The 26,287-nt window shown below is 33.7% G+C and overlaps 1 protein-coding gene across 3 annotated transcripts; it reads left to right on the forward strand.

The window, feature by feature from the left end:
* Positions 1–185: 185 nt before the first annotated feature.
* LOC110448893 (IQ domain-containing protein E-like) lies at positions 186–25,617 on the forward strand. Of its 3 annotated transcripts, none has more exons than XM_021495379.1 (25): positions 186–472; positions 1,305–1,361; positions 1,838–1,877; positions 2,135–2,185; positions 2,582–2,689; positions 6,688–6,777; positions 7,411–7,554; positions 8,025–8,098; positions 8,369–8,446; positions 8,769–8,804; positions 9,210–9,331; positions 10,453–10,575; positions 10,893–11,029; positions 13,929–13,987; positions 14,138–14,219; positions 14,549–14,690; positions 15,858–15,935; positions 16,298–16,448; positions 16,867–16,899; positions 18,617–18,715; positions 20,122–20,220; positions 21,992–22,170; positions 22,412–22,593; positions 23,049–23,077; positions 23,295–25,617. In XM_021495379.1, the coding sequence occupies exons 1-25, from the start codon at positions 452–454 to the stop codon at positions 23,460–23,462; spliced, it is 2,382 nt and encodes a 793-aa protein (XP_021351054.1). In that variant the 5' UTR covers positions 186–451; the 3' UTR covers positions 23,463–25,617. The 3 variants fall into 3 exon arrangements, with proteins under 3 accessions (XP_021351054.1, XP_021351055.1, XP_021351056.1); XM_021495380.1 differs by having other exon boundaries at positions 16,301–16,448; XM_021495381.1 differs by lacking the exon at positions 16,867–16,899.
* Positions 25,618–26,287: the final 670 nt, after the last annotated feature.

The following is a 26,287-nucleotide window of genomic DNA, read 5'->3' on the forward strand; positions in this document are numbered from 1 at the left end:
AAATGTTTTACTCTCTAAGCCAAACACAATACTTCAAATACATTTCCATTTAACGCCATTAGGTTTTGGACGTACTTTCAAATTTTCTATTCAGTTCTTGGGTTTACTAAAGTAATCCAATATCAAGTACTTACAAGAAGATAAGTAACCGCTTTCCACATAGAAGTATATTGGTTCGAGATTAATTATTATTTTCATTGGATGCAATGTTTACAAGCCAAATACCGCTCAACCTTGAACATGTACTCGTTTTCTAGGATATCGTGTGAATATTAGAACAGTGGCATCGTTTTGGCTAACTTTGCATTAGATCTTAATCTTGCAAACGTTATAGACTCTGAATTGTATACGAATATGTCATTTAATTGGAAAACCGGCTTGTTGGGAACCTGACATCAAGTTCAGGCACGAGGAGTTCTGTCTGGCAACAGACCAATCGTCCGAGATTGTTATGGATAGAAAGAAATCACAGGTATTAAACATCAATTGTATTGTACATGCACATTTATAAATCATCATAAAATGTATCATTTATGTAGAATCTTAATTCATCAGTTCACAATGCGCTTCCCATTGAGCCCCCCCCCCCCCCCCNCCCCCCCCCCCCCCCCGTGACTGGGATTCAAACCTGGGACCCTCCGAACCCTAGATAGACAGGCGCTCTACCAATTGAGCTTCCATGTCACCTATGATCAAAGATGAAAAACTTTTCCTAATTACCTAAACTACATTGATAGAAGAAGAAAGAGGAAGCTAATTTACTCGAAAAGGAGATTCCTGTAGACAAAGTCCAATTATATTAATCACTCTTGATGGAAGTATGCAGATGGTCTAATTATATTGAAGAGATAAAAGCACTCTGCCATGAGAAAACCTGAAGTCAGGTAGGTGACCCTACCTGTACCTTTTTACATCCCATTGTGCCGATCGGGGAATCAATCTGAGGGGGATTCCCTGCTGTCTTAACAAATAGCAAGTTTGTGCCACTTGACCAGTCACAATGTGTGGGTTTACCTGCCTCAACAATTCCCTAGAAAGCTGATTCCCTCTCATATTGATACCCTCTGCTGGCTACCATTTGGACCAAAGAGTGATTGATATTAGCTGATAAGCTTGTTTCTTAACTGGTTTAAATAAATAAATGGGGTACTGTTGGCATGGGCACGAAATCCAACAGTTCATAAAAATTGTAAGAAAATATTAACTGAGATTAAACATAAAACATTGTATTCCATACTAAGATCATGAGCACTTAAGCTGTAATTCACTTGTAAATTAATATTTATAACTTGCATTTTTTATAGAAATACCAGGCAGATGAATATGATTCTGCTGATGATGATGAACTGCTGGAAACACTGGTAAATAAATAATGTTGTATATTAAATGTTGTACAGTATGTTGCATGCAATCATGTATTTTATTTTACTTATTTATATTATGTATGACATGAAAAAAAATGAAACAAAATATGGTTTAAACTGAACTGAAGATCATTAATGGTATAAAGGGAATTAGTGTAATGTAAACTAAAGTAATCAGAGAGTAAACCATGTGACAGTGTACTTGCAATTAATTTGTGTGATCATAACAGTATTGACACTTAAAATGTATCATTATTATTTGTAATTATTAATGATTCATTTTCAAAAGATTTGTAAAGTTTACCTTTAACAAGGAATTGAGGTTGTTGTGTTACATTTCTATTTGTTTATATAAGCAGTAGGTTTATCTGTTAATGACCATTAAGTGTAGAATTTGGTTGCACTACGATTGATTGATTGATTATAATATTACTGTGTATAGATTATTGAATCATTGAATTTTACCATTTCAGATCGGAAGAAATCGTTCAAAGCCTAACAAGAAAAAACAAGGTAAATTAGACAGTAACTCAGTCAGGACCAAGAATGGTATTATCTGGTTCGATGAAGATCGTCAGATAGAATCATTGAAATTAAAGCACACTTTACTTTATAGAGTTTTTGATTACCTATAGCATGAATACTATTTCAACTGTAATAAATCATATTGTATGAATTGTGGACATTTAAGGTATATTTGTATATATAGGAAATTTATTACAACATTTATTTCATGACCTGAAAAAACTTTTCTTTGTTGTAATTTTCAGCTCAAAATAAAAAAAATCTAAGATCACAGACACCAAAGCCAAAGAAATCAGGTATTTTTTTATTTTCTATTATATTTTAATCAATATTAAAGTTGTAATGGGTCATAATCTGATACAATTTCTGTATTATTAATATACATTACTCTGCTTTCTCATTTGGTCTGATATCGATCCTATCACTTTAATCAGAAAGGGTTTCTTGTGGAGAAGCTTAACATGAAGTGGGATGTTTACTATCAATGAATATCAATATAGTATAGAGACTAAATTATACATGATTATAACTTTATTCAGTAACTTATACATTGATTGCTAAAAAAAACACTGATGCATAAGAAGTGCTCTTTAAAGAATATCTTGCGTGCAAAAAAGTGTCCTCTTTTGGTCAGCGCCCTACCCTTTTCAAATCCTAGCTGAAACACTGGTAATATGTGATTATACTTACAGCAACACCTAGAAATAACAAAAAGAAGACTAGGGACAGGGCACACAGTTGTCCTCCTGGTCAGACAGGGAGAGAACTCTGGTTAGCTGCCGTCAAAAACAGACAAACTGGTGAGTACATATACTTTTGGTACCATTAAACTCTGCCCAAAACAAAAAGTTGGGTGAATATGGACATTTGATAAGCTTAGATCAAAATATACATTTGGGACAAGAAAAGAGACCCCTGGTTAGCTACTGTCAAATATAAACATATGGTACAAATAAAGAGACCCCTGGTTAGCTGCTGTCAAATATAAACATATGGGACAAATTAATAAAATGACCCCTGGTTAGCTACTGTCAAATATAAACATATGGGACAAATGAAGATACCCCTGGTTAGCTACTGTCAAATATAAACATATGGGACAAATAAAGAGACCCCTGGTTAGCTACTGTCAAATATAAACATATGGTACAAATAAAGATACCCCTGGTTAGCTACTGTCAAATATAAACATATGGTACAAATAAAGAGAACCCTGGTTAGCTGCTGTCAAATATAAACATATGGGACAAGAAAAGAGAACTCTGGTTAGCTACTGTCAAATATAAACATATGGGACAAATAAAGAGAACCATGGTTAGCTACTGTCAAATATAAACATATGGGACAAATAATGATACCCATGGTTAGCTACTGTCAAATATAAACATATGGGACAAATAATGATACCCATGGTTAGCTACTGTCAAATATAAACATATGGGACAAATTAAGATACCCCTGGTTAGCTACTGTCAAATATAAATATATGGGACAAATAAAGGGAACCCTGGTTAGCTGCTGTCAAATATAAACATATGGAACAAATTAATAAAGAGACCCCTGGTTAGCTACTGTCAAATATAAATATATGGGACAAATAAAGGGAACCCTGGTTAGCTACTGTCAAATATAAACATATGGGACAAATAAAGAGAACCCTGGTTAGCTGCTGTCAAATATAGACATATGGGACAAATAAAGAGACCCCTGGTTACCTTCTGTCAAATATAAACATATGGGACGAATAAAGAGAACCCTGGTTAGCTACTGTCAAATATAGACATATGGGACAAATAAAGAGACCCCTAGTTAGCTGCTGTCAAATATAAACATATGGAACAAATTAATAAAGAGACCCCTGGTTAGCTACTGTCAAATATAGACATATGGGACAAATAAAGAGACCCCTAGTTAGCTGCTGTCAAATATAAACATATGGAACAAATTAATAAAGAGAACCCTGGTTAGCTGCTGTCAAATATAGACATATGGGACAAATATAGAGACCCCTGGTTAGCTACTGTCAATTATAGACATATGGGACAAATGAAGAGAACCCTGGTTAGCTACTGTCAAATATAAATATATGGGACAAATAAAGAGAACCCTGGTTAGCTGCTGTCAAATATAGACATATGGGACAAATATAGAGACCCCTGGTTAGCTACTGTCAATTATAGACATATGGGACAAATGAAGAGAACCCTTGTTAGCTACTGTCAAATATAGACATATGGGACAAATGAAGAGAACCCTGGTTAGCTACTGTCAAATATAGACATATGGGACAAATAAAGAGACCCCTAGTTAGCTGCTGTCAAATATAAACATATGGGACAAGAAAAGAGAACTCTGGTTAGCTACTGTCAAATATAAACATATGGGACAAATTAATAAAGAGACCCCTGGTTACCTGCTGTCAAATATAAACATATGGGACAAATAAAGAGAACCATGGTTAGCTACTGTCAAATATAAACATATGGTACAAATAAAGAGAACCCTGGTTAGCTGCTGTCAAATATAAACATATGGAACAAATTAATAAAGAGAACCCTGGTTAGCTGCTGTCAAATATAGACATATGGGACAAATAAAGAGACCCCTAGTTAGCTGCTGTCAAATATAAACATATGGGACAAATTAAGATACCCCTGGTTAGCTACTGTCAAATATAAATATATGGGACAAATAAAGGGAACCCTGGTTAGCTACTGTCAAATATAAACATATGGGACAAGAAAAGAGAACTCTGGTTAGCTACTGTCAAATATAAACATATGGGACAAGAAAAGAGAACCCTGGTTAGCTACTGTCAAATATAAATATATGGGACAAATAAAGGGAACCCTGGTTAGCTACTGTCAAATATAAATATATGGGACAAATAAAGGGAACCCTGGTTAGCTACTGTCAAATATAAATATATGGGACAAATAAAGAGAACCCTGGTTAGCTGCTGTCAAATATAGACATATGGGACAAATAAAGAGACCCCTGGTTACCTTCTGTCAAATATAAACATATGGGACGAATAAAGAGCACCCTCGTTAGCTACTGTCAAATATAAACACATGGGACAAATAAAGAGAACCATGGTTAGCTACTGTCAAATATAAACATATGGGACAAATAAAGAGAACCATGGTTAGCTACTGTCAAATATAAACATATGGGACAAATAATGATACCCATGGTTAGCTACTGTCAAATATAAACATATGGGACAAGAAAAGAGAACCCTGGTTAGCTACTGTCAAATATAAACATATGGGACAAATTAATAAAGAGACCCCTGGTTACCTGCTGTCAAATATAAACATATGGGACAAATTAATAAAGAGACCCCTGGTTACCTGCTGTCAAATATAAACATATGGGACAAATTAATAAAGAGACCCCTGGTTACCTGCTGTCAAATATAAACATATGGGACAAGAAAAGAGAACTCTGGTTAGCTACTGTCAAATATAAACATATGGGACGAATAAAGAGCACCCTCGTTAGCTACTGTCAAATATAAACACATGGGACAAATAAAGAGAACCATGGTTAGCTACTGTCAAATATAAACATATGGGACAAATTAATAAAGATACCCCTGGTTAGCTGCTGTCAAATATAAAAAAATATGGTACAAATAAAGAGACCCCTGGTTACCTACTGTCAAATATAAACATATGGTACAAATGAAGATACCCCTGGTTAGCTGCTGTCAAATATAAAAACATATGGCACAAATAAAGAGACCCCTGGTTAGCTGCTGTCAAATATAAACATATGGAACAAATTAATAAAGAGAACCCTGGTTAGCTGCTGTCAAATATAAACATATGGTACAAATAAAGAGACCCCTGGTTAGCTGCTGTCAAATATAAACATATGGGACAAACAAATAAAGAGACCCCTGGTTAGCTGCTGTCAAATATAAACATATGGGACAAATTAATAAAGAGACCCCTGGTTAGCTGCTGTCAAATATAAACATATGGGACAAACAAATAAAGAGACCCCTGGTTAGCTGCTGTCAAATATAAACATATGGGACAAACAAATAAAGAGACCCCTGGTTAGCTGCTGTCAAATATAAACATATGGGACAAATTAATAAAGAGACCCCTGGTTAGCTGCTGTCAAATATAAACATATGGGACAAATTAATAAAGAGACCCCTGGTTAGCTGCTGTCAAATATAAACATATGGGACAAATTAATAAAGAGACCCCTGGTTAGCTGCTGTCAAATATAAACATATGGGACAAATTAATAAAGAGACCCCTGGTTAGCTGCTGTCAAATATAAACATATGGGACAAATTAATAAAGAGACCCCTGGTTAGCTGCTGTCAAATATAAACATATGGGACAAATTAATAAAGAGACCCCTGGTTAGCTGCTGTCAAATATAAACATATGGGACAAATAAAGAGACCCCTGGTTAGCTGCTGTCAAATATAAACATATGGGACAAATTAATAAAGAGACCCCTGGTTAGCTACTGTCAGGTATAAACAAATAGGATAAAGACAACCCCAGGCTAACTGCTGTCTACATTTGGTTAGCTGTTGTCAAAAATAGACAAATGGGAAAATATAGACATTTGGTTAGTTGCTGTTAAACTAACAAACAGGTGGGTATGAATCTCTTGATAACGACAGTTAAATAAACCAAAAGTTTCCATAATAATCAAGTCATATGACATAAGGAAAATTGGTTGAAAACTTTAATTGAAAATATTTCCGAGAAGTTTATTAAACTGTATGAAACTTACTTCATCTTCTTTTCTTTACATTCATCAGCTGGTCTTATTAATTCCCGACACCCAGAGAGTCCACGTCATAAGACTACCACAGAATATTGGGTGGATACATTGCGAAAAACAGGCATTGGTGAGTCATTCTATATCATTGACTGCTTGGGATATCTTTGTCAAAAATAAAAATTATTTCTCAATTTTTATGATATCATTGCCTGCCTGGGATTCAACTTTGAAAAATGTCAGTGCTGACACTGAAAAAGCATTGCTACTATAGATTGATAACAAATAAACTATCCTTGAATAAGGAAATGATATAAAACTACATATAACCATGTCATAAACTTTTATTTCTTGTATGGCTGTTGTTGATGTATGTATAGCAGATGTAAGGTTTTTGATTTTTTCATTTTATATGGCTGTCAAAACTTTTGACAGGACGTTAAATGTTTCTGCAAAATAACTTGCTTTACCACATTCCAGGAATAGTTCTCAACTTTCTTGAGTAACACAGTACAAATGTTATTTCTTCAATTATTTAAAGTTCTTATGTTTCTATATTTTGAAACTTTTCGGTAGATATACAATAAGAAGGATTTTAAGTGTATGTCAGATTGGCAATGGACGGGCATATATTGTTCCTCTCGGGTACTCTTGTTTCTATTTTGAATGTAAATTATTCTAACTGAATTATCGTAGATAAATATGTTCATCATATAATCATATTCTTCTACCTAATGTATGATTATTTGTGTTGTTTGTGCAGGTCGCAGTACAGAGAGTACTGGTATGAACACATTCTCTGGCCTGAAAAAGCCCAAAGAACGAGACATGCCTTACCTAAGTACATCCTCCTATCTTCGCCAGATGGTTGGTACAGAAAAAACAAAGAAATATGATAACCCTACAAGTAAGTCAGAAGTCAGAATTATCTGTTAATTTGATATTAATGTGAATACATGTTTATTATCATGAATTTGGCATTGATGGATCTAGGGGGGGGAGCTTTAAATCTACCCATCCTACCTACACATTCCTACTGAGGCCTTGCTCCTGGACCCTTCCCTTCACAAAATCCTGGATTTGTTAATGCTTGGTGTCATGGCACACCCAGCTTCTAATTAGGTAAGGGTTTTAGGTTACTTAAAATATCTTCTCAAAAGTACAATCCAGCATGCTGAAGACAGTTAATGCAGTGCACATTCTTCCTAAAGAATGAGATGTAATATGTCTTTTACATTTTAACACCACAAACCCATGGCACAAAGAGTAGATTATAACATGCACACATGGAGGGATCTAAACAATAGTATTTAAATAAAAATTGTGTTATGCTTATTTTGATAAATAGTAGATTTAATAATTAAATTCTTATTTCAGCAAAACCGCCCATGGGTACCCCTGCTTATCGAACTCCTGAAGAATACTATGAGCAGATCCTGGAGTTGAAGAAGGTGTGTTGTTTCTAGGATTCAGACAGAATGTGTATTATATGAATTAAAGGATGTTCAAGATTCTGATATGCTTTTTTAACTAAATGCATTACATGTTTTGTATTACATTTGAATTAATCTGACATAGCACTGCTGAGGAGCATAGATATAGGAAAACTACATATTCATCAGACTACAACTATCTGTAAAGAAATATGTAAAGAAATTTAGAAAAGAAAATTATTCACACTTTTTGGAACCATTTTTGCTTAACCAAACATTTTTTTCCAGCAAATACAAAGTTTGAATCAGGATAATGGTACATTGAAGGCGAAAGTGCGAAGGACAGAGGAAGATAACATCAAAAAGGTAGACTGATTAAGTGTCATAGGAAAGAACAAATATTGAAAGAAGAAGTACTCCTTTCCTCTGTAAAGTTTGAATGATTATCCTAGTTTACTACTATAATGACAGATCTCTTACATACAAATAAATACACAAAGACTAGGAGGACATTTTACATAATATTTCTTTTTATCTGGATTTAGTTAGTATCTGGACTGTGAAAACCTTCTTTGTGTGTAATGATGATGTATTGAATAATATATATTTGTATGATGTTTCTTGTTTTAATTTTGTATATGAAGATGTTTTCAAATAAATGACACAATTTCAATGTAATTTTTGATAGGAAAAAGAAATAGATGGTCTTCTTAACCCAACAAAGGTAAGATTATTATTGTTCAGAAAATCTTCAACCTTTAAATCATTCATGTTCACAGATTGTTCAGCAAAACTGATTTAACGCTGATTTAACGCTCCTTGTTTTATAAACTGCCAACATATTTAAATACCAACGATTCCATGTTCCTTTTTTTTAAGAATTTCCTTGTATATGTCCCTTGACATATACAAAGAACAAAAATATACCCCTGTCCCTCAATGATGCCAAAATTTGGTTTGTCAAATTGCGATAGTATAGATAGATTAACTCTGCTTGTGTTTTACAAGCTATAACCTGTATATTATACATATAACACCATGGAAATATAGCACAGACGAGTGTAAGTTTGTATCATGATCATGATCAATATTAATCTTGTTTTCATGAATTTGTATTTGTTGTAACCAGAGTGAAGAGATGAGACGGACACTGGGTGACAAACGACCAGACTCTGGGGCCATGGTTCATAGCCTGAAACAAAAAATCTTGAAGCTGGAGACACAGCTCAGAGATAGAGAGGCAGCTCTTTTGTAAGTCTATTAACCCTTAGGGTGCTACGCACGGCATATGCCGTTCTGAAAAGACGGGTCGTCAGTGCTTTGCATGGCATATGCCGTTTCTCGGTCTGTAGGTTTTGATCGGAAGCCAGGAAGTGAGAAGTCGGGTTGTTGCTATACCAAACCCGAACTCGTATAGTAGAAGGCTTCTGATTGGTTGTTTTGTCATTACTTTCGATATTCCCGGCAGTGTACCCTAGTAATACCCAAAGGTGTGCGAGAGAATTTCAAATAGAAAAAAAAATGTCATAAAAATGGCAGAGGTGTAGATTGAAGCGATGAATATGATGGTAAACATTTATTCTCCGGCGTCACCTACGATGATAATAAAGGTTTTGAAGGGTTTAACATGGTTGATGTGGAAATACTTCGGTGTAACATTATATGTAACTTTCCAATGAACGGCTTTGTGCCCTACGCAAACTGGAAAATATCAGCGGACTGAGGCGCACATGTCGTCTACAGGTGAGGCCGATTTGAACATTGACATTGATACGTTTTGAGCCGATTTATTTCTTCAAACAATTTATCGATGATTTAATCATAAACTAGACTNTAACATGGTTGATGTGGAAATACTTCGGTGTAACATTATATGTAACTTTCCAATGAACGGCTTTGTGCCCTACGCAAACTGGAAAATATCAGCGGACTAAGGCGCACATGTCGTCTGCAGGTGAGGCCGATTTGAACATTGACATTGATACGTTTTGAGCCAATTGATTTCTTCAAACAATTTATCAATGATTTAATCATAAACTAGACCGCAGCTAAGATATATCTATATGCCGACTGTGACAGTAAATATATTGAAAGACGACCTGAAACCTGTAGAAAATCACATGAAATACCTGACCTTTTTACTTGAGAAAAAATGCATTTTTAGATGTGAAAATATTAATTAGATCTGAAAAAAGCATTAGGTAAAGTTGAATGTTTACTCCTTTACTCTTGAGTCATTATTATTACGGTATAAATGATAGTCATTTGGCGTTATATATAGACTCAGAGTCAATAATGAAAAGTCATTTGGGATTCCTGAGCAATAACAAACATAGGTAGTTATATACCTAGCAATTATATATTTTCTGCAGAAAATTGCAAGCTGATTTGAAAACTACAAAGATTGATGAAATGAAAGTCCAATTGGAGGCCTGCTTTCACGAGATTGTAAGACTTCAACAGTCTAAAGACACTGGCATAGAGAAATCAATCAAGTAAGTTACATAAAAAAGCTTCATGAATATATTGTCATACTGAAACAAAACATTTTGGAGTTTTTCAGATATATACATCCTTGCATTGACAACGTTTAGAGAGATTTTAAGTCACACTAACTGTTAATCTCAGATGGGATATGTTCAAGTTTTCTCACTTTAGATTTCATAAAAGTGAATGGTTTCTCAAAAATGTTTGTGATTGGATTATTATCAGCAACCTTGGATGAGCCTGACCAGGAAATCATGAAGAAACCCTAATCCAACCTAATACATATTAAAGTTACCTTTTATAATTCTAACTCTGTTTTATTTAGACATAAAAATGAAGGTGGAAAGATGGACAAAGCTGTGAAGGATACCATAATCCGACTGAACAAACAGATTGAGCAGCTCCGTTCTGAGAACAAAGGTCTGAAACAGGACCTGGAGCGGGACCTGTCTGGTACCACAGGTAATCTTATCATGTTACACTGTAGATACAGTCGTGTACATGTTCATAGATATATCCACATATTTTACTTTATAATCGTTTTCTAAAAAAAGTCTTATCAAATATCAGAACTGAAATCTATTTCTTGAAACTTCATAGATACAGGAAATATGGCTCGACAATGTGGTTTATCATGACCCAGAACTTCTATCTACCAGAACTTATCTAGAAGTTACAATTACACCAGCAATAATTCCATCAGATAGCATCAGTCTTTCAATGTTTAAGTCACAAAGTTTCACATCAAGCATTCAGGTGTGTTTGTTCTGGCAGGTGGTTTTTGTGTCCATAGATATGAAATGTCACTAAACTTGATTAGATTTGTCAGTGATTCAAGGATCACAAAATGTCAGGAATTGTTTGGAAACAATATGAAAGTGTATACACGTATTGATTCCAAATCTTCTTAATATTATGAAATAGCATCAGTTACCCTGTTTATGATCTATAGAGTAGATTATACTACATGTAGAAAGATCTACTACCGGTACATAGTAGATTATACTACATGTAGAAAGATCTACTACCGGTACATAGTAGATTATACTACATGTAGAAAGATCTACTACCGGTACATAGTAGATCATACTACATGTAGAAAGATCTACTACCGGTACATAGTAGATCATACTACATGTAGAAAGATCTACTACCGGTACATAGTAGATCATACTACATGTAGAAAGATCTACTACCGGTACATAGTAGATCATACTACATGTAGAAAGATCTACTACCGGTACATAGTAGATCATACTACATGTAGAAAGATCTACTACCGGTACATAGTAGATCATACTACATGTAGAAAGATCTACTACCGGTACATAGTAGATCATACTACATGTAGAAAGATCTACTACCGGTACATAGTAGATCATACTACATGTAGAAAGATCTACTACCGGTACATAGTAGATCATACTACATGTAGAAAGATCTACTACCGGTACATAGTAGATCATACTACATGTAGAAAGATCTACTACCGGTACATAGTAGATCATACTACATGTAGAAAGATCTACTACCGGTACATAGTAGATCATACTACATGTAGAAAGATCTACTACCGGTACATAGTAGATCATACTACATGTAGAAAGATCTACTACCGGTACATAGTAGATCATACTACATGTAGAAAGATCTACTACCGGTACATAGTAGATCATACTACATGTAGAAAGATCTACTACCGGTACATAGTAGATCATACTACATGTAGAAAGATCTACTACCGGTACATAGTAGATCATACTACATGTAGAAAGATCTACTACCGGTACATAGTAGATCATACTACATGTAGAAAGATCTACTACCGGTACATAGTAGATCATACTACATGTAGAAAGATCTACTACCGGTACATAGTAGATCATACTACATGTAGAAAGATCTACTACCGGTACATAGTAGATCATACTACATGTAGAAAGATCTACTACCGGTACATAGTAGATCATACTACATGTAGAAAGATCTACTACCGGTACATAGTAGATCATACTACATGTAGAAAGATCTACTACCGGTACATAGTAGATCATACTACATGTAGAAAGATCTACTACCGGTACATAGTAGATCATACTACATGTAGAAAGATCTACTACCGGTACATAGTAGATCATACTACATGTAGAAAGATCTACTACCGGTACATAGTAGATCATACTACATGTAGAAAGATCTACTACCGGTACATAGTAGATCATACTACATGTAGAAAGATCTACTACCGGTACATAGTAGATCATACTACATGTAGAAAGATCTACTACCGGTACATAGTAGATCATACTACATGTAGAAAGATCTACTACCGGTACATAGTAGATCATACTACATGTAGAAAGATCTACTACCGGTACATAGTAGATCATACTACATGTAGAAAGATCTACTACCGGTACATAGTAGATCATACTACATGTAGAAAGATCTACTACCGGTACATAGTAGATCATACTACATGTAGAAAGATCTACTACCGGTACATAGTAGATCATACTACATGTAGAAAGATCTACTACCGGTACATAGTAGATCATACTACATGTAGAAAGATCTACTACCGGTACATAGTAGATCATACTACATGTAGAAAGATCTACTACCGGTACATAGTAGATCATACTACATGTAGAAAGATCTACTACCGGTACATAGTAGATCATACTACATGTAGAAAGATCTACTACCGGTACATAGTAGATCATACTACATGTAGAAAGATCTACTACCGGTACATAGTAGATCATACTACATGTAGAAAGATCTACTACCGGTACATAGTAGATCATACTACATGTAGAAAGATCTACTACCGGTACATAGTAGATCATACTACATGTAGAAAGATCTACTACCGGTACATAGTAGATCATACTACATGTAGAAAGATCTACTACCGGTACATAGTAGATCATACTACATGTAGAAAGATCTACTACCGGTACATAGTAGATCATACCAACATTTGGTCTTTTTGGATTTTTTTGTGAATGACTAATTAAGTTATTTAATTCAATTCATTAAATTAAGTTAATAATAAAAATGTAGTCTATTATAACGAGGATATTCTCAGGGTGTATATGTATCACAGGTGAATCCTTTCCATTGCATATTTTTTAATTTTAAGGACAAATTTTAATATAAATGTAAATGCCTCCTAATGTTGTTGTTTTTTAAATATACGTCAGATCTAAAAGACTGTTCATATTAAAGTGTTTATGAAGACATATATCACAACAAACCAAGAACTATTTTCTTACTTTAAATAAAAGTAAAACATGCAATATTTTACTATAAATTTTACATTAAAAACTAAAAATCAATGTTCTTTATGTTTCAGGCGATTATGAAGACATGGACAGAAAACAGCTACTTAGTGCAATTAAAAAATTGGAAAAGGTAAAAAAGAACTTAATACATGTAAATTTTAAATTATAGTTTGATCAACCTTTGTTCTGTGTATATATCAATCTTCATGAATAAGATCAAAACAAGTAAATTGTATTTAATATAACAGTGTCAAAAATTTTGTAAATCATTCATCTTCAGAGGTCAAAGAGTAGGAGGGTTGACGATGACGACGACGATGATGAATCCTTATATTCTGCGAAGAGAGTTGATGTAAAGAAAGGTAATGCTATCACCTCAATATCCACATCACTATTGTTACATGGGATTTCATGGTTAACTCTTTGATTTGTGAAATGAGATGGATCAATAATGAAAAAATGTATGTACCGGGGTATTTAAAAAAAATTAAAATTAAAAAAAATGGAGATGTTTTTTTCTGTTGAGAAAAAAAAAGCATTACAGAAAACTTTCACAAAATCAGTTGCCAATTTCCTTAGGAATATGCATAATATGAACCTTACTTGTTTCTCATAATAAAGATTGGTAAAAGGAGATTTTTTCTATACATACAAAATTTGATAGTAATCGAAATTCATCTGGCTATTATAGGGAAGCTCACCCTTAAAGGAAGTATGGAGGAGCGGCTAGACCAATTGGACAAGAGGGAAACCGAGTTGTTGGACACTATCAATAAACAGACAGACACCATCAAGCGTCTCAAAATCTATCGCAAACGCTGTGAAGAAAAGGAGTGAGTCTTAGACCTTATATTAAATTGCCATTACGCATGATATCTAAACAACAAAATCACCAAGAGACATACTTAAATATTTGTGACATTTAATTACCTCAATTGTGTGGTTTCATTATTCAACATTTAAATATACTGCTAATTCACCTGTGATACATATGCACCCTTAGCATATCCTCGTTATAATAGACTACATTTTTATTATTTACATAATTGAATTTAATAGAATTGAATTAAATCATTTTATAAGTCTTTCACAAAAAATTCCAATTCTGCAACTGTTTAAATTTTGCACCAAAGGAATGTTTATTGTACAATATTTTCACTACCACTTATTACTTATTTTTTATGATATCAGACGTGGTTAAAAATGCCAATTTATACATATCAAGTCAAACTGATGTCAGAATTTTAATTTCCTTGGATGCATAAATAGTATTCAGCAGTTATTATACCCCCACTTAGGAGGGTTGTGGGGAGGTATAAAGTAATCCCTTTGTCAATGCATGTGTGTTTGCATGCGCCCATAGTAAAAAGATATCTCATTAACCCCTAACACATTCAGATTTTTATTTTTTACACCATAGTATGGTTATATGCCTAGATCTGATTAGACTTTGGGGGTGTCAGTCGAGGTTAAAAGGTAAAAGGTCATGTTCAAAGATTAACTTTACCACTTTTGAAGTAAAACCTTGTGTATGAGATCACAAACCTCTTGACAAGTTAAGTCTACATTAACATCGTGGTATTGTAACATTGAGTTCTAAACCTGATTTTAGTGGTCATCAGGCAAATCGGGGTGCCAGGGACTCGGTCTTATACCACCTTATCAATATAAGGTGGTACATCGATGTGAGCCTCTGCTCGATTTGTTTTTATTTTAGCGTTCCCTTCCACCCAACCATTAATTTCTGGAAATAGATCAAACATCATATGACTTGTGCAAATGGATACTTTAAGTGTTAATTGTCATGCGTACAAGCAGGTTATTTTCGTAGGGGTTTCATTTTGGTGACTTAGCTGTTGCAGCTTATTTGATTGATTGAAAGAAAACCACCACAATTTGGTATTAAGAAAGCTAAAAATTCAATAGTTGACACATTGGAAATAGAAATTGATGCTGTGGGTTTATTTGTCTGTAAAATGTCCTTGTTTCTTTTTTTTCAGTAAAGATATAAAGGTTCTAGAAGAAGAACTAGGAGGCAGTGGTGTAATATCCGCCCGGCGATCACCCACTCCCAGAACGTGTGTATTTTGTATTCATGTCATCTTTATTTTCCCCACTTCTGTGATACCTTGTTAGGGCTAGATGTAAATGTTGCATAATCTGTCAAACTGTTTGTTTTATTTATTGATACGCATCAAAACATAATTGGTAGTTGTTTTTTTCACTGGTTGTATTTTCTCCAAAAACCTGTTTGAGGTTAACAAAAATCAGCTTTTTACAGGGTCCGAGTAATGTTTCTTTATGATTTGTATATGTACATCTTAATTAATATCTATCATAAATTAATATAATGAAGTTGACTGTAAAACGGTTAGATAGAATACCATAGAATACAATGTTTATCACTAGTTACCTGTTGGCATGTTGTTTTGTCGTGTAGCAGTCGCCCCCCTTCTGGACGACGAGCGTCTATGGAAAGCACAATGTCTGATGACCGTCGAAGCGGAAAAAAGAGCATTGATTCAGCACAGGATAGTGCTGCACGCAAAATACAACAAGGATGGAAGAAGAAACAGTCTGACAGAGAAGAGGTGAGAAATTTTCACAGTGTGACTGCTTACTTATTAGTGTGCTGAACATTGTCAGAGTAGTTCACTGTTTCAGTAGATTTATGCTAAGATAACTTGGCTATATTGTATATAAAATCAAAATTAGACTCGTAAATGTTGTAACTTTACAGCAGTGAATAGAAACATTGAGTATATAGAGAAGACAACAATTTATCACCTCAATATTGATGTAGTTTACACCTACTAAACTTTATCTATAGAACATTTCTGATATACTAATACCTTATATACATAGAATTTTACTTTTTAAGTTCAATTTTGTTGTTCCTTCAAAATAAACAAAATAAAAACAAAATATAATTTACTGACTGAAATGTATTGATAAGAGATGAAAAAAGCGAACTCCATCCTGAAACGTGTTGTGCACATTTTTTTATAGCAAGAGAAGGCAGATTACGAAAGGAGACTGAAGGCAGGTTTTGTTATATGTATTGTGATATGCTTTGAGGGATTTGATATTATGTGTGATTGTAATGTCCTATTCCTGCATGAACAGAAATGGTGGCTTCCTTTGTGAGCATGGGGGTATTTGTCTGCAGCATGTGGCATGTTTGTTATCACTAGCGATACACTTTTGAATTATGATAGGTTATAGGTAATAATCATATTGGTTAATAGTTCAATTAATTTAAAGTCAAAATACAAATTTCAATGCATTATGTATTAGATGTATTGAATATAATCTGTTGAAATCTGTTTTCATAAGTATTTTTACTGAATAAAATAATGTATGTAACTTGATGAAATCTTAATTCAAAAGTGTTTACTGTGTAAATAAATAATTTTCACTTGTTGAAATCTTAATTCAGAAGTGTTCTGTGAAAATAATATTGTGATATTTGACCTTTAATCTGCACAGAACAAAACTTTAATCCACGACAGGGAATTTACATAATTAAAAACTTGACGGATTATAGCCAATATTTTCTTCCTTTATCATGTCACATATTTACCGAGTTTATAAATATCACGTCACATATTACTGAGTTATGAATAAAAACCATATAGCAATGATTCAAGTACCTGTAGTAATCTGAAACAATTCAATATTTGATTCCATAGATCAGAGATATTTCAGCTTTCATTTAGATTGCTTGCTTATCTTTCTCAGCTTTATTTAATGCCTATCAGTTAGAGTACCACTATCAGCAAAGATACATGTATTCAGAATTAAAATGCTTGCAATTGAAATATTTGATACATTTCTGTATTTAAATTGTTCTCTGAAATAACAAATCAACAAATAATTGTTGCCGATTAGATAGAACTACTAGTTAACCTTTTAGGCATTGTTCAATATCAGTAAGGACTTTTCAGTATTGTATTAAAATATGAACCATTTATGATATTGGCTATATTAAAGTTTTGTCCAGGTTTTTCCTTTTGTCCAGGTTTTCCTTGATCATTAATCCTGGTCTTTTCATGTACTGCTTCTCAGTGCAGAAGTTACTCTAAGTCACTTTACTTCAGTGATCAATTGTATGTATCTCATACAGTGAGTAACCAACACTGACCAAATATGTTCATGTACTAAACGTTTGTGTTTAACTTGTGCATGCCCGAGTTGGTAATGTGTGCCATTAACACTAATGACATTATTCATTTCTTATCGTTTACATTTAGTATATTGGGGACATGCTAATAATAGGAAAAATGGCTGAACAAACATGTACATGCTCTTTCTGACAAAGTCTCTTACATTTAAGGATACTATTCCATCTTAAAAACTGTAACTTTGATTGTCAAATAACTTCAAAATTTGTTTATTTCTGATTAGTCCAAAAGAGGAAAGAAACATTAATATTCAGCAATTGTATTTCACAGGAATTTTAATGTCACAGCCAGATAAATGCACAAAAAAACCACCCTGCAAATTTGTTGACAGATTGAAACGTAGTGAGGACAATTAAAATACTGCAAATTGTTCCAGGGACAATTGGATTAAAAAATTATCTACAAATGTTTGAATTTTGAACTCTAATAACTTTTTTCTGATATAACAAGGCATTCCATTAGTTTAGAAAAATGTAGACACGGAAACCATGATATGATATTTAAAATTAACAATATTTTTACCCAATAAATGTACATCTGACCAAATAAAATTTCAACAACACTTTGTGTTTTAGGCGGCTGAGCGTCTACAGGAAAAACATGCTGTGCGAACAATAGAGAAAAATTGGACAAATTACAAAACTACAAAGAAAAGACAAGACCAAGAACAGGCAGTATGTTACAGTTTCTTGCAACTTTGAATATAAGAACATGATATTAAAACTATGAGTAAGGGAACTTTGTGAAACCATTTATGTCCTGGTAAGAGGCTGAAACCATATATGTCCTGGTAAGAGGCTGAAACCATATATGTCCTGGTAAGAGGGCGAAACCATACATGTCCAGGTAAGAGGGTGAAACTATATATGTGCTGGTAAGAAGGTGAAACCGTACATGCCCTGGTAAGAGGGTGAAACCATACCTGCCCTGGTAAGAGGGTGAAACCACACATGCCCTGGTAAGAGGTTGAAACCATATTTGTCCAGGTTAGAGAGTATGTCCTAATAACCAGAGAAATAGACAAGATTCACAAATTATTGAGTATGTTAAAGATCTTGTAAGATATATGGTCCACTACTGTAGATACCCAGACTATCATTGCTATTATTTCAGAATTTTGTATTATGATCCTCCTCTGAGAGGGTCTTAGATAGCCCCCCATAACACCTTACCAATATAGGACAGATCTATGTAGAACAAATATATTGTGTTTATTTGTGCATGAATTTCACTCTTCTATTGAACCTATATATAGTTTTCATTTTTTTGTCTTTCTTATAAATATATATAATATATGCACTTGTATTTCTGTTTCTTTTATGTGTGATTGTCAGGAATTTTTCCAGCAAGATTTCGTGTAAAATTTTCTGAAACAGAAGAAGAATTCTTTGAAAATAAGTTTTTGTGTCAAGCTTTTTACTACATTAGAGATTAGGTGAATTTAGAAATCAAATGGGAATGTTTTCTTGAAAAATTTAGAAATACCATAATGTGTTCCATTTCATTACACATTGATATCAAGGTCTTAATTTCTACTAATATCTATCAACTCTAAAAGAAGGATACACAAAAACAAAATACTAAATGCTTTGTATTGAGACAGGGTTAAAGAGTAATTCCAAAATGGATATATTGTTTGGAAACTTCCAAAATTATACTGGTCGAAGATTAATATCTGTAAACCATGGAATTTTCACCTGTTTAATTTTCGCTTTTTTCACCCACCTGAATGAGAGTGATTATGTTCTGACAGTGAATATCAATAGATAGGGATTTTACAAGTAAATGGCAAAAGTTTCTTGGTAGACACCATGTCCTTAAAAATGTTCGTCAGACTACCAGATACCTACACATCCTCCAATGTTTTCATATCTTCCCAGTAGAATCACATATTTTCAGCTATATCTTCTGAATCTTGCACAGTATAATGTATGTACTATGTTATTATATATTTGAAGTTATAGCTCCACCATGCATGAAATATGTTTCTGAACCAGCGCCATGATGCAAATATTCCTATTAATTCTATCGCTTTGATTGTAAATCTTTCTTACCCTTGCACACTTGATAATGCACACAGGATAAAATACAGAACTTCCGAGAGGAAAGGGCAGCCAAGAAAATCCAAAAAGAGTGGCTCGTCCACAAAAAGCGCCAGTATGACGATGAGGTGGAAGACGTAGGTATCCAAGGGATAAACTCACTGTACATGGCAAGATGGTACAATTTCTATCAAGGCAATGGAAAAATGGTAGCTTCTACAAAAGATATGTAGAAACAAATTAAATTTAGTCTGAAAAATACCCAGGTAACAAGTTTTCAATGGGAAATTTTAAAAAAATTGACAATGATTTTGATTATCAAATCTCTGTAGGAAATTAGATCATTTTTGCCAATCATTTTGTTTCCTAGTCACACCTGCACCAGCTCTATGATGATTCATTGTTTTCACACACATTTACTTGATTTTTTTAACATCATTCAAGGAAATATGTCATTTCACAAATAACAGCACCATTACATGTTATTCTGTGTACAATTATTCTATTCACATCACTCAATGTTCTACCTCATTATTAAGCAATTTTATGTAACCACATCTTTCGTGATTGTAGATCAATTTATTTTCATGATAGTGTTTCAGACAAAACTTGGTTAACTGGATGATTTCAAAACTCCTAACTCCAAAGCTTCATTGGAAAGTGAATCACTGCAATGTTGTTTACTATATCAGTTATAAAGTAGAGGTAGCTTCTTTTTGTAGCTCTTTTCACACAATAACTCACTTCGTGGCTGTTTTTAAAAAGCATTTGAAAGAATATTAGAATCAGGAAAGTTATTGTTGTCCATCCAAAAAAAAGTAAAAAGATCACTCAATAATGCAGTAGTACAATTAAGTACAATACATTGTATTCTGATGTGGTACAATGTGCTTAGCAGACAATGATTAAAGATGACAATTGTCTAATGATATGATGATCTTGTTAACTTTTACTTCTTAAAGGGGCTGGTCGGGGAAAAGATTATAAAATAAATGGGTCTAAATGCGTTCCCTGGCCTTCCAAAAGTTATACCATGGCAATATGATGGTCGAGTTCTGCTTGCAATGTCCAGTTTTGACCACTGAAATATCGGGGAAGCCCTGCGTAAATTTAGCGCAGATCTATTTATATATGTCAAGTGGTTGTTTCGAAAGTGAGGCAGTGAAGATAACAACAATAGCACGCCGTCATGTGCCATGTCAGACTCAACTAGCGGACAAGACAGCAATACTATACGTAAATAATTGTTTTCAAAGGTCATGTATGATGCAAGTGTAGTATTCCTACCTATATGTTGTTGTTATATATAACGGTATTGATACCTCGTGCCTGTCATGACTTTTGCATGCATCTTTTTCTTTCGCCGCGATGTTTACATTTGGCCTTGTTGATGACGCGCGTGCGGTAAAATTACATCACTGATCTGGGTCAATTGAGAGTTTTAGACTGTCAAGGTGACGATTAAGGATTTCTTTAATATAGTTATAATTTTTACTCTTAGGGAGTGAATTTCAGCAAAATTTGTATCGGTATATTTCATAAGAAGGTATTTTAAACATGTGTATGCCATTTTAGCAAATATGACATTTTTTCCCCGACCAGCACTTATGTGTGAGAAAAAGGAGATAAATTTGCAATGTACCCTTATTTATTCAATATTTTAGAGTTCACTATAAGGTCATCAATGTTCCCCTCTGTTTCTTTTAAATTTATTTTCATAGATGATATATTCAGTATAAAGCAAAATTTTCATGTGAGTAAATTACAAATCTCAAAGTATAGGAATCTGTACCTACAGGCATCATGGTAACCATATCTGTTTTACCTGTATGACAATCACCTTGGGCTACAAATCTAGAGCTGATACCGGCATCATTTATCAGTTTAAATTTATGAAAATCTCTCCAGGCTACAGAGCTGATACAGGCATCCATGCGGGGTCACAAAACCAGAAAGGGACGTATGAAAAAGATGCGTGAGCGAGATTATGATGACAGTTACTCGGATGAGAAGGAGTATGATGATGCTGTAAACCTTATCCAGTCCAGTTTCAAAGGTCATGTTGGCCGCAAGAAGAAGCTTAAGAGGTAAATGTTGGTCATGTTGGTCATATTGTTTTTCATTTTTGTTGACAATTTGCTTGTCACAAGGGCAAATAAGTTCAAGTGATGCTATGTCTATTTTCGATCATTTAAAAAAAGAAAAAAAACAAGCAAGCATAAACAACATGTATATATTATCAGCTGATCCTCAAACTTATTAGAAGAAACATTTTTTTTAGGTTGGATTAATTATAAATAAGTAACGGGTAAATGTTGTTTTCTCTAGAATGGAGTATGATGATGACACCGGTGATGACTACGAGCAGCTGTATACTAGAAATCCAAGCTCAGCAAGCTACAAAAACCGTCCAGGCTCCTTAGAGAGAGGTAGACCAGGCTCAGGGGAAAGGATCCGACCAGGCTCAGGGGAAAGGATACGACCAGGCTCTGGGAGTCGGCCTAGCTCAGGTAAGATTCTATTAAAAAAAAAAAAAATCTCTAGTAGTGATTAAGGCTACCTTTGATATGTACACCATGCTGTTCATGGCTTTTGCCAAATCAGTCAATTCTGCTTTCTGTATTCGCTGTATAACTTTCCAGTAATTTTTATTTTAAACTTATAAAATTTAGCCAGTATATCTGGAAAAGCTTTATTTAGATTTCTGTCAAGTTAGAAAAACAATCCACTTCAAACAAAAAGAAATACAGTATAAAGGAATACATGTACTTGTAAATGTTAACATGGCAGGATTACAAAGTTTCCATTCTTATACAGAATTCCTAAATATTATGGGAGATGCAAATCTAATACATCTGTAATTAAACGAATGGGTTGGTTCTTAATACACGAAGAAGAATATCTAAGTGTAGGAAGTACATGGTCATGTTTTTCATGGATTAATACCTATCTTTTCTGTACACAGCACTGTCAAGAGGAAGTATTTCATCAAAGGTAAGCGAAGAAAAAGCATCTGTCAATGGTAGAGAATGATATAGTTGTAGGTCTTTTATTCCTAGAATCTGGTTTTATAGTGTGAGAGCTGTGTTCTTTATCAATTTAAGTAATAATCAAGAAGACAGTATTTTATAACCATCCTTGTAAGTTGACAATTACTATTTAAAATATGTCTGGATGATCTCTGTGCATATTTTTATTTTTATTTTGACAGCGGAGTTTTACTGGTAGTGTTGGGAGAACAACCACAGCAAGCTATCATCAGAGAATGTCTGACCACGAGGATGACAGACACTACTCCACTGGTAGGACCACTCCCACTGGGAGACCGCCATACCAACGAGCATCAGATTATGATGATGATGATGACATTGAATTTTAGCAAAATTTTCCAGATTAGACATTTTATGATACTTTGACATTCAACAGTGTCAGGACTCCCGTGGATGTGTCTTTGACAAGAATATGTTATCCGTGTCATGCAAGAGTTTAGAAGGCCTTTAGAGATCTGTAGTGGGGTAATGGTTCTCTGGATCTCATCTTATCATGATCATCCGTCCTCTCCCAAACTTCTACATATTCCGTTTTCCAGTCTGTGATATTTCCATTTATTGTACTTTTCCTCGATATAGTGCAGCAATTTATTTATGTTTATCTAATAATATTGTGTCCAATTTGTTGACACAATGAAGCTACATTAGATAGTTGGATCTATCTTAATTATAAATCATGTCTACTTAAAACATATTTGTATATTTCTTCCGACTAAATTATCAATTATTTTTAAGATAAGTGCTTCTATTGACAACCTGCTAATGCTTCAGATGTAGATAATTTGTCAGACATACCAAACTGAAATCATTGGAATCAATTGTTATGGTATTAACTTTCAGGTTAGTTAAACACATTTTAAAGTCATTGGTTTATCACAATTTTTAATGACCTTACATGTATTGAGGTATAATTCTCTCATAACAGCTTGCTTCACCTTTTAAAGTAGCTTTTTTATACAGTATGTAGCATATAAACTGAGCATGGCTTACAAACAGCCATGTTACAAACCTCTTCTTATATCCTCTTTTTTGATAGATTTTCAGATTTAATGTTGTTATTCGAAGAATATTCCTAATTTGACATATCTTAATAAACATATTAAATCTTACAGACCCATTAATATCTTTAAACTTAATACACTGTACAAGTATAACATTAGTTTATGAAAGAGGCTTACTTGCAGTATTTTTGTACTTTATGTTAAGTTTGCATTAGAAGACTTTTAAGTATTGTGTTTAGGGTATAGTGTTTAATAAGGAGCTACATTTTTTTTTTACATTTGTTGTTCATAGGATCTGACAGAAAAAATACAGAATTATTGCATTGTATTTACCTTGTTTGTAGAATTAACATGTACAGAATACAGGCGAACATTTCGGGAGTTTATAGTTTTAGCTGGTCTTGGGCCTCCTAGTGTTTGGTAGGTCTTCCTTAATATACCAGAATTTTAAAAAGTTAACAATGTTTCCAGACAAAAAGAATGAAAATTGCCTCCCTGCAACTTTATACTGAAATTTGATTGTAACATGTCATTTAATGGTAAATACGAGGGTAATACAGGGATATTATCTAGAATGGAAACTGTAGGGTTGTATCATAGCACTGTACACTATTCCTTATGGTATAGATAACTATTACCAGTACAATGCTCCATTCAATCAAACACTTTGCCATTTATCAGTCACAGAAACAGAAAATTATGTCACTCAATGTTTGGGTTATCTAAAGTATTCTCATCAGTGTTAAGTGAAACAATTTTCCAGTCGACACATGTAAAGTTGATACTTAGTCACAGATTTTTGGCTGTCTGTCTCAAAAAGATTTTGCAATCACACATTTAGTCGATTATTCTGACTGTATTTGATATTAATCTTTGCATCCTTTCAATTGTTCAATGTCATGAAATTAAATATGGAATCTTGAACTTGGATAATTTGGTCCATTATATTTTTGTAATACATACATATGATATATGTACTATGAAACAGAAGCCCAGCAATGTGGTTGGTACAATAATCATTTGCATGACGTTCACTTGTTTAGCAAGCAATTCATCATAAAATTAATATACTTGTAGTTTTTTATGTATGTATAAACATCCGACGTTTGTCCTACTGGTTTTTGGAGAGTTTCACAAAAAACTCAACTGTCAATCTCATTACATGTTTTCCTTTAGTACAATGTAGAATAAAATTCATATTAAAGCAGTGTTGACGATTGAACATTCAGTGTGATGTGGTCAGTTTTAATTAATCGAAGTAATTAAAAACAGCAATTTTAATTCACAATATTAAAACAGGTTTGACCCATATTATGAATGTTATATGGATTAGAATGATTATAACTTAGAACTTCAATATGTAGCATATAAGGGTAATGCAAGTCCTACAGTACTGCTTGACTGTTAGATTTTGTACCTTTAAATTTATTTATGACATTTTCTAAACAAAATATTTTCAGAATGTTAAAAGATAACTTCTAATAAAAAAAATTGTATATCAACAATTGTTTGTTTTTGTATTGTTGCGCATTGATGAACTTTATTTGTATTTTCTAATTTAAACTGTCATTCCTATGGCTTCAGCCAAGGAGGTGGGGATGCCTTACTAGGAGGAGTCCATTACCCCTTCTAAGCCAAACATATCTTTCCGACCCGAAACCTGTGTTTATAGGTAATCTTTGTTTTCCTTACTATATGCTTTATTAGAACTTCCAGGTTTAACTGTATCTGTGGTAAACAGAAATTCTTCCAACACCTTACAGCAGATGCAATGTGATGATGCTTAATCATTAGTTTTCGAGAGCATGCTTCACTTTTCAGCATGTGTGTACCAATTTGTAAGGCTGAGGATGCTGTATCAATCACATGTTGCCATGGAGACGGAACAGATCCTGTATGACTAAACATGTAATGTTGGAGGTTTAACTGCCATGTATAATATGCAGTAGATAAATTGTGGATGTAATCTCAGGAGAAGCTATAAAATGTGAACTACCCTGGGACATGTACTAGCCCTTGTGGCTGATGATAAAACCTATGCTGATCTTGCTTTGGCAATTTTTGTCTGTCAAGACAAACCTATGGAAACACATGCTGTATATTTTCTTTGACAAATTGCATTCACCTCTACAGTTTACATCATAGAAAATCAC

The sequence above is a fragment of the Mizuhopecten yessoensis genome, unplaced genomic scaffold (assembly GCF_002113885.1).
Source record: "Mizuhopecten yessoensis strain PY_sf001 unplaced genomic scaffold, ASM211388v2 scaffold4373_2, whole genome shotgun sequence".
Taxonomy (NCBI): domain Eukaryota; kingdom Metazoa; phylum Mollusca; class Bivalvia; order Pectinida; family Pectinidae; genus Mizuhopecten; species Mizuhopecten yessoensis.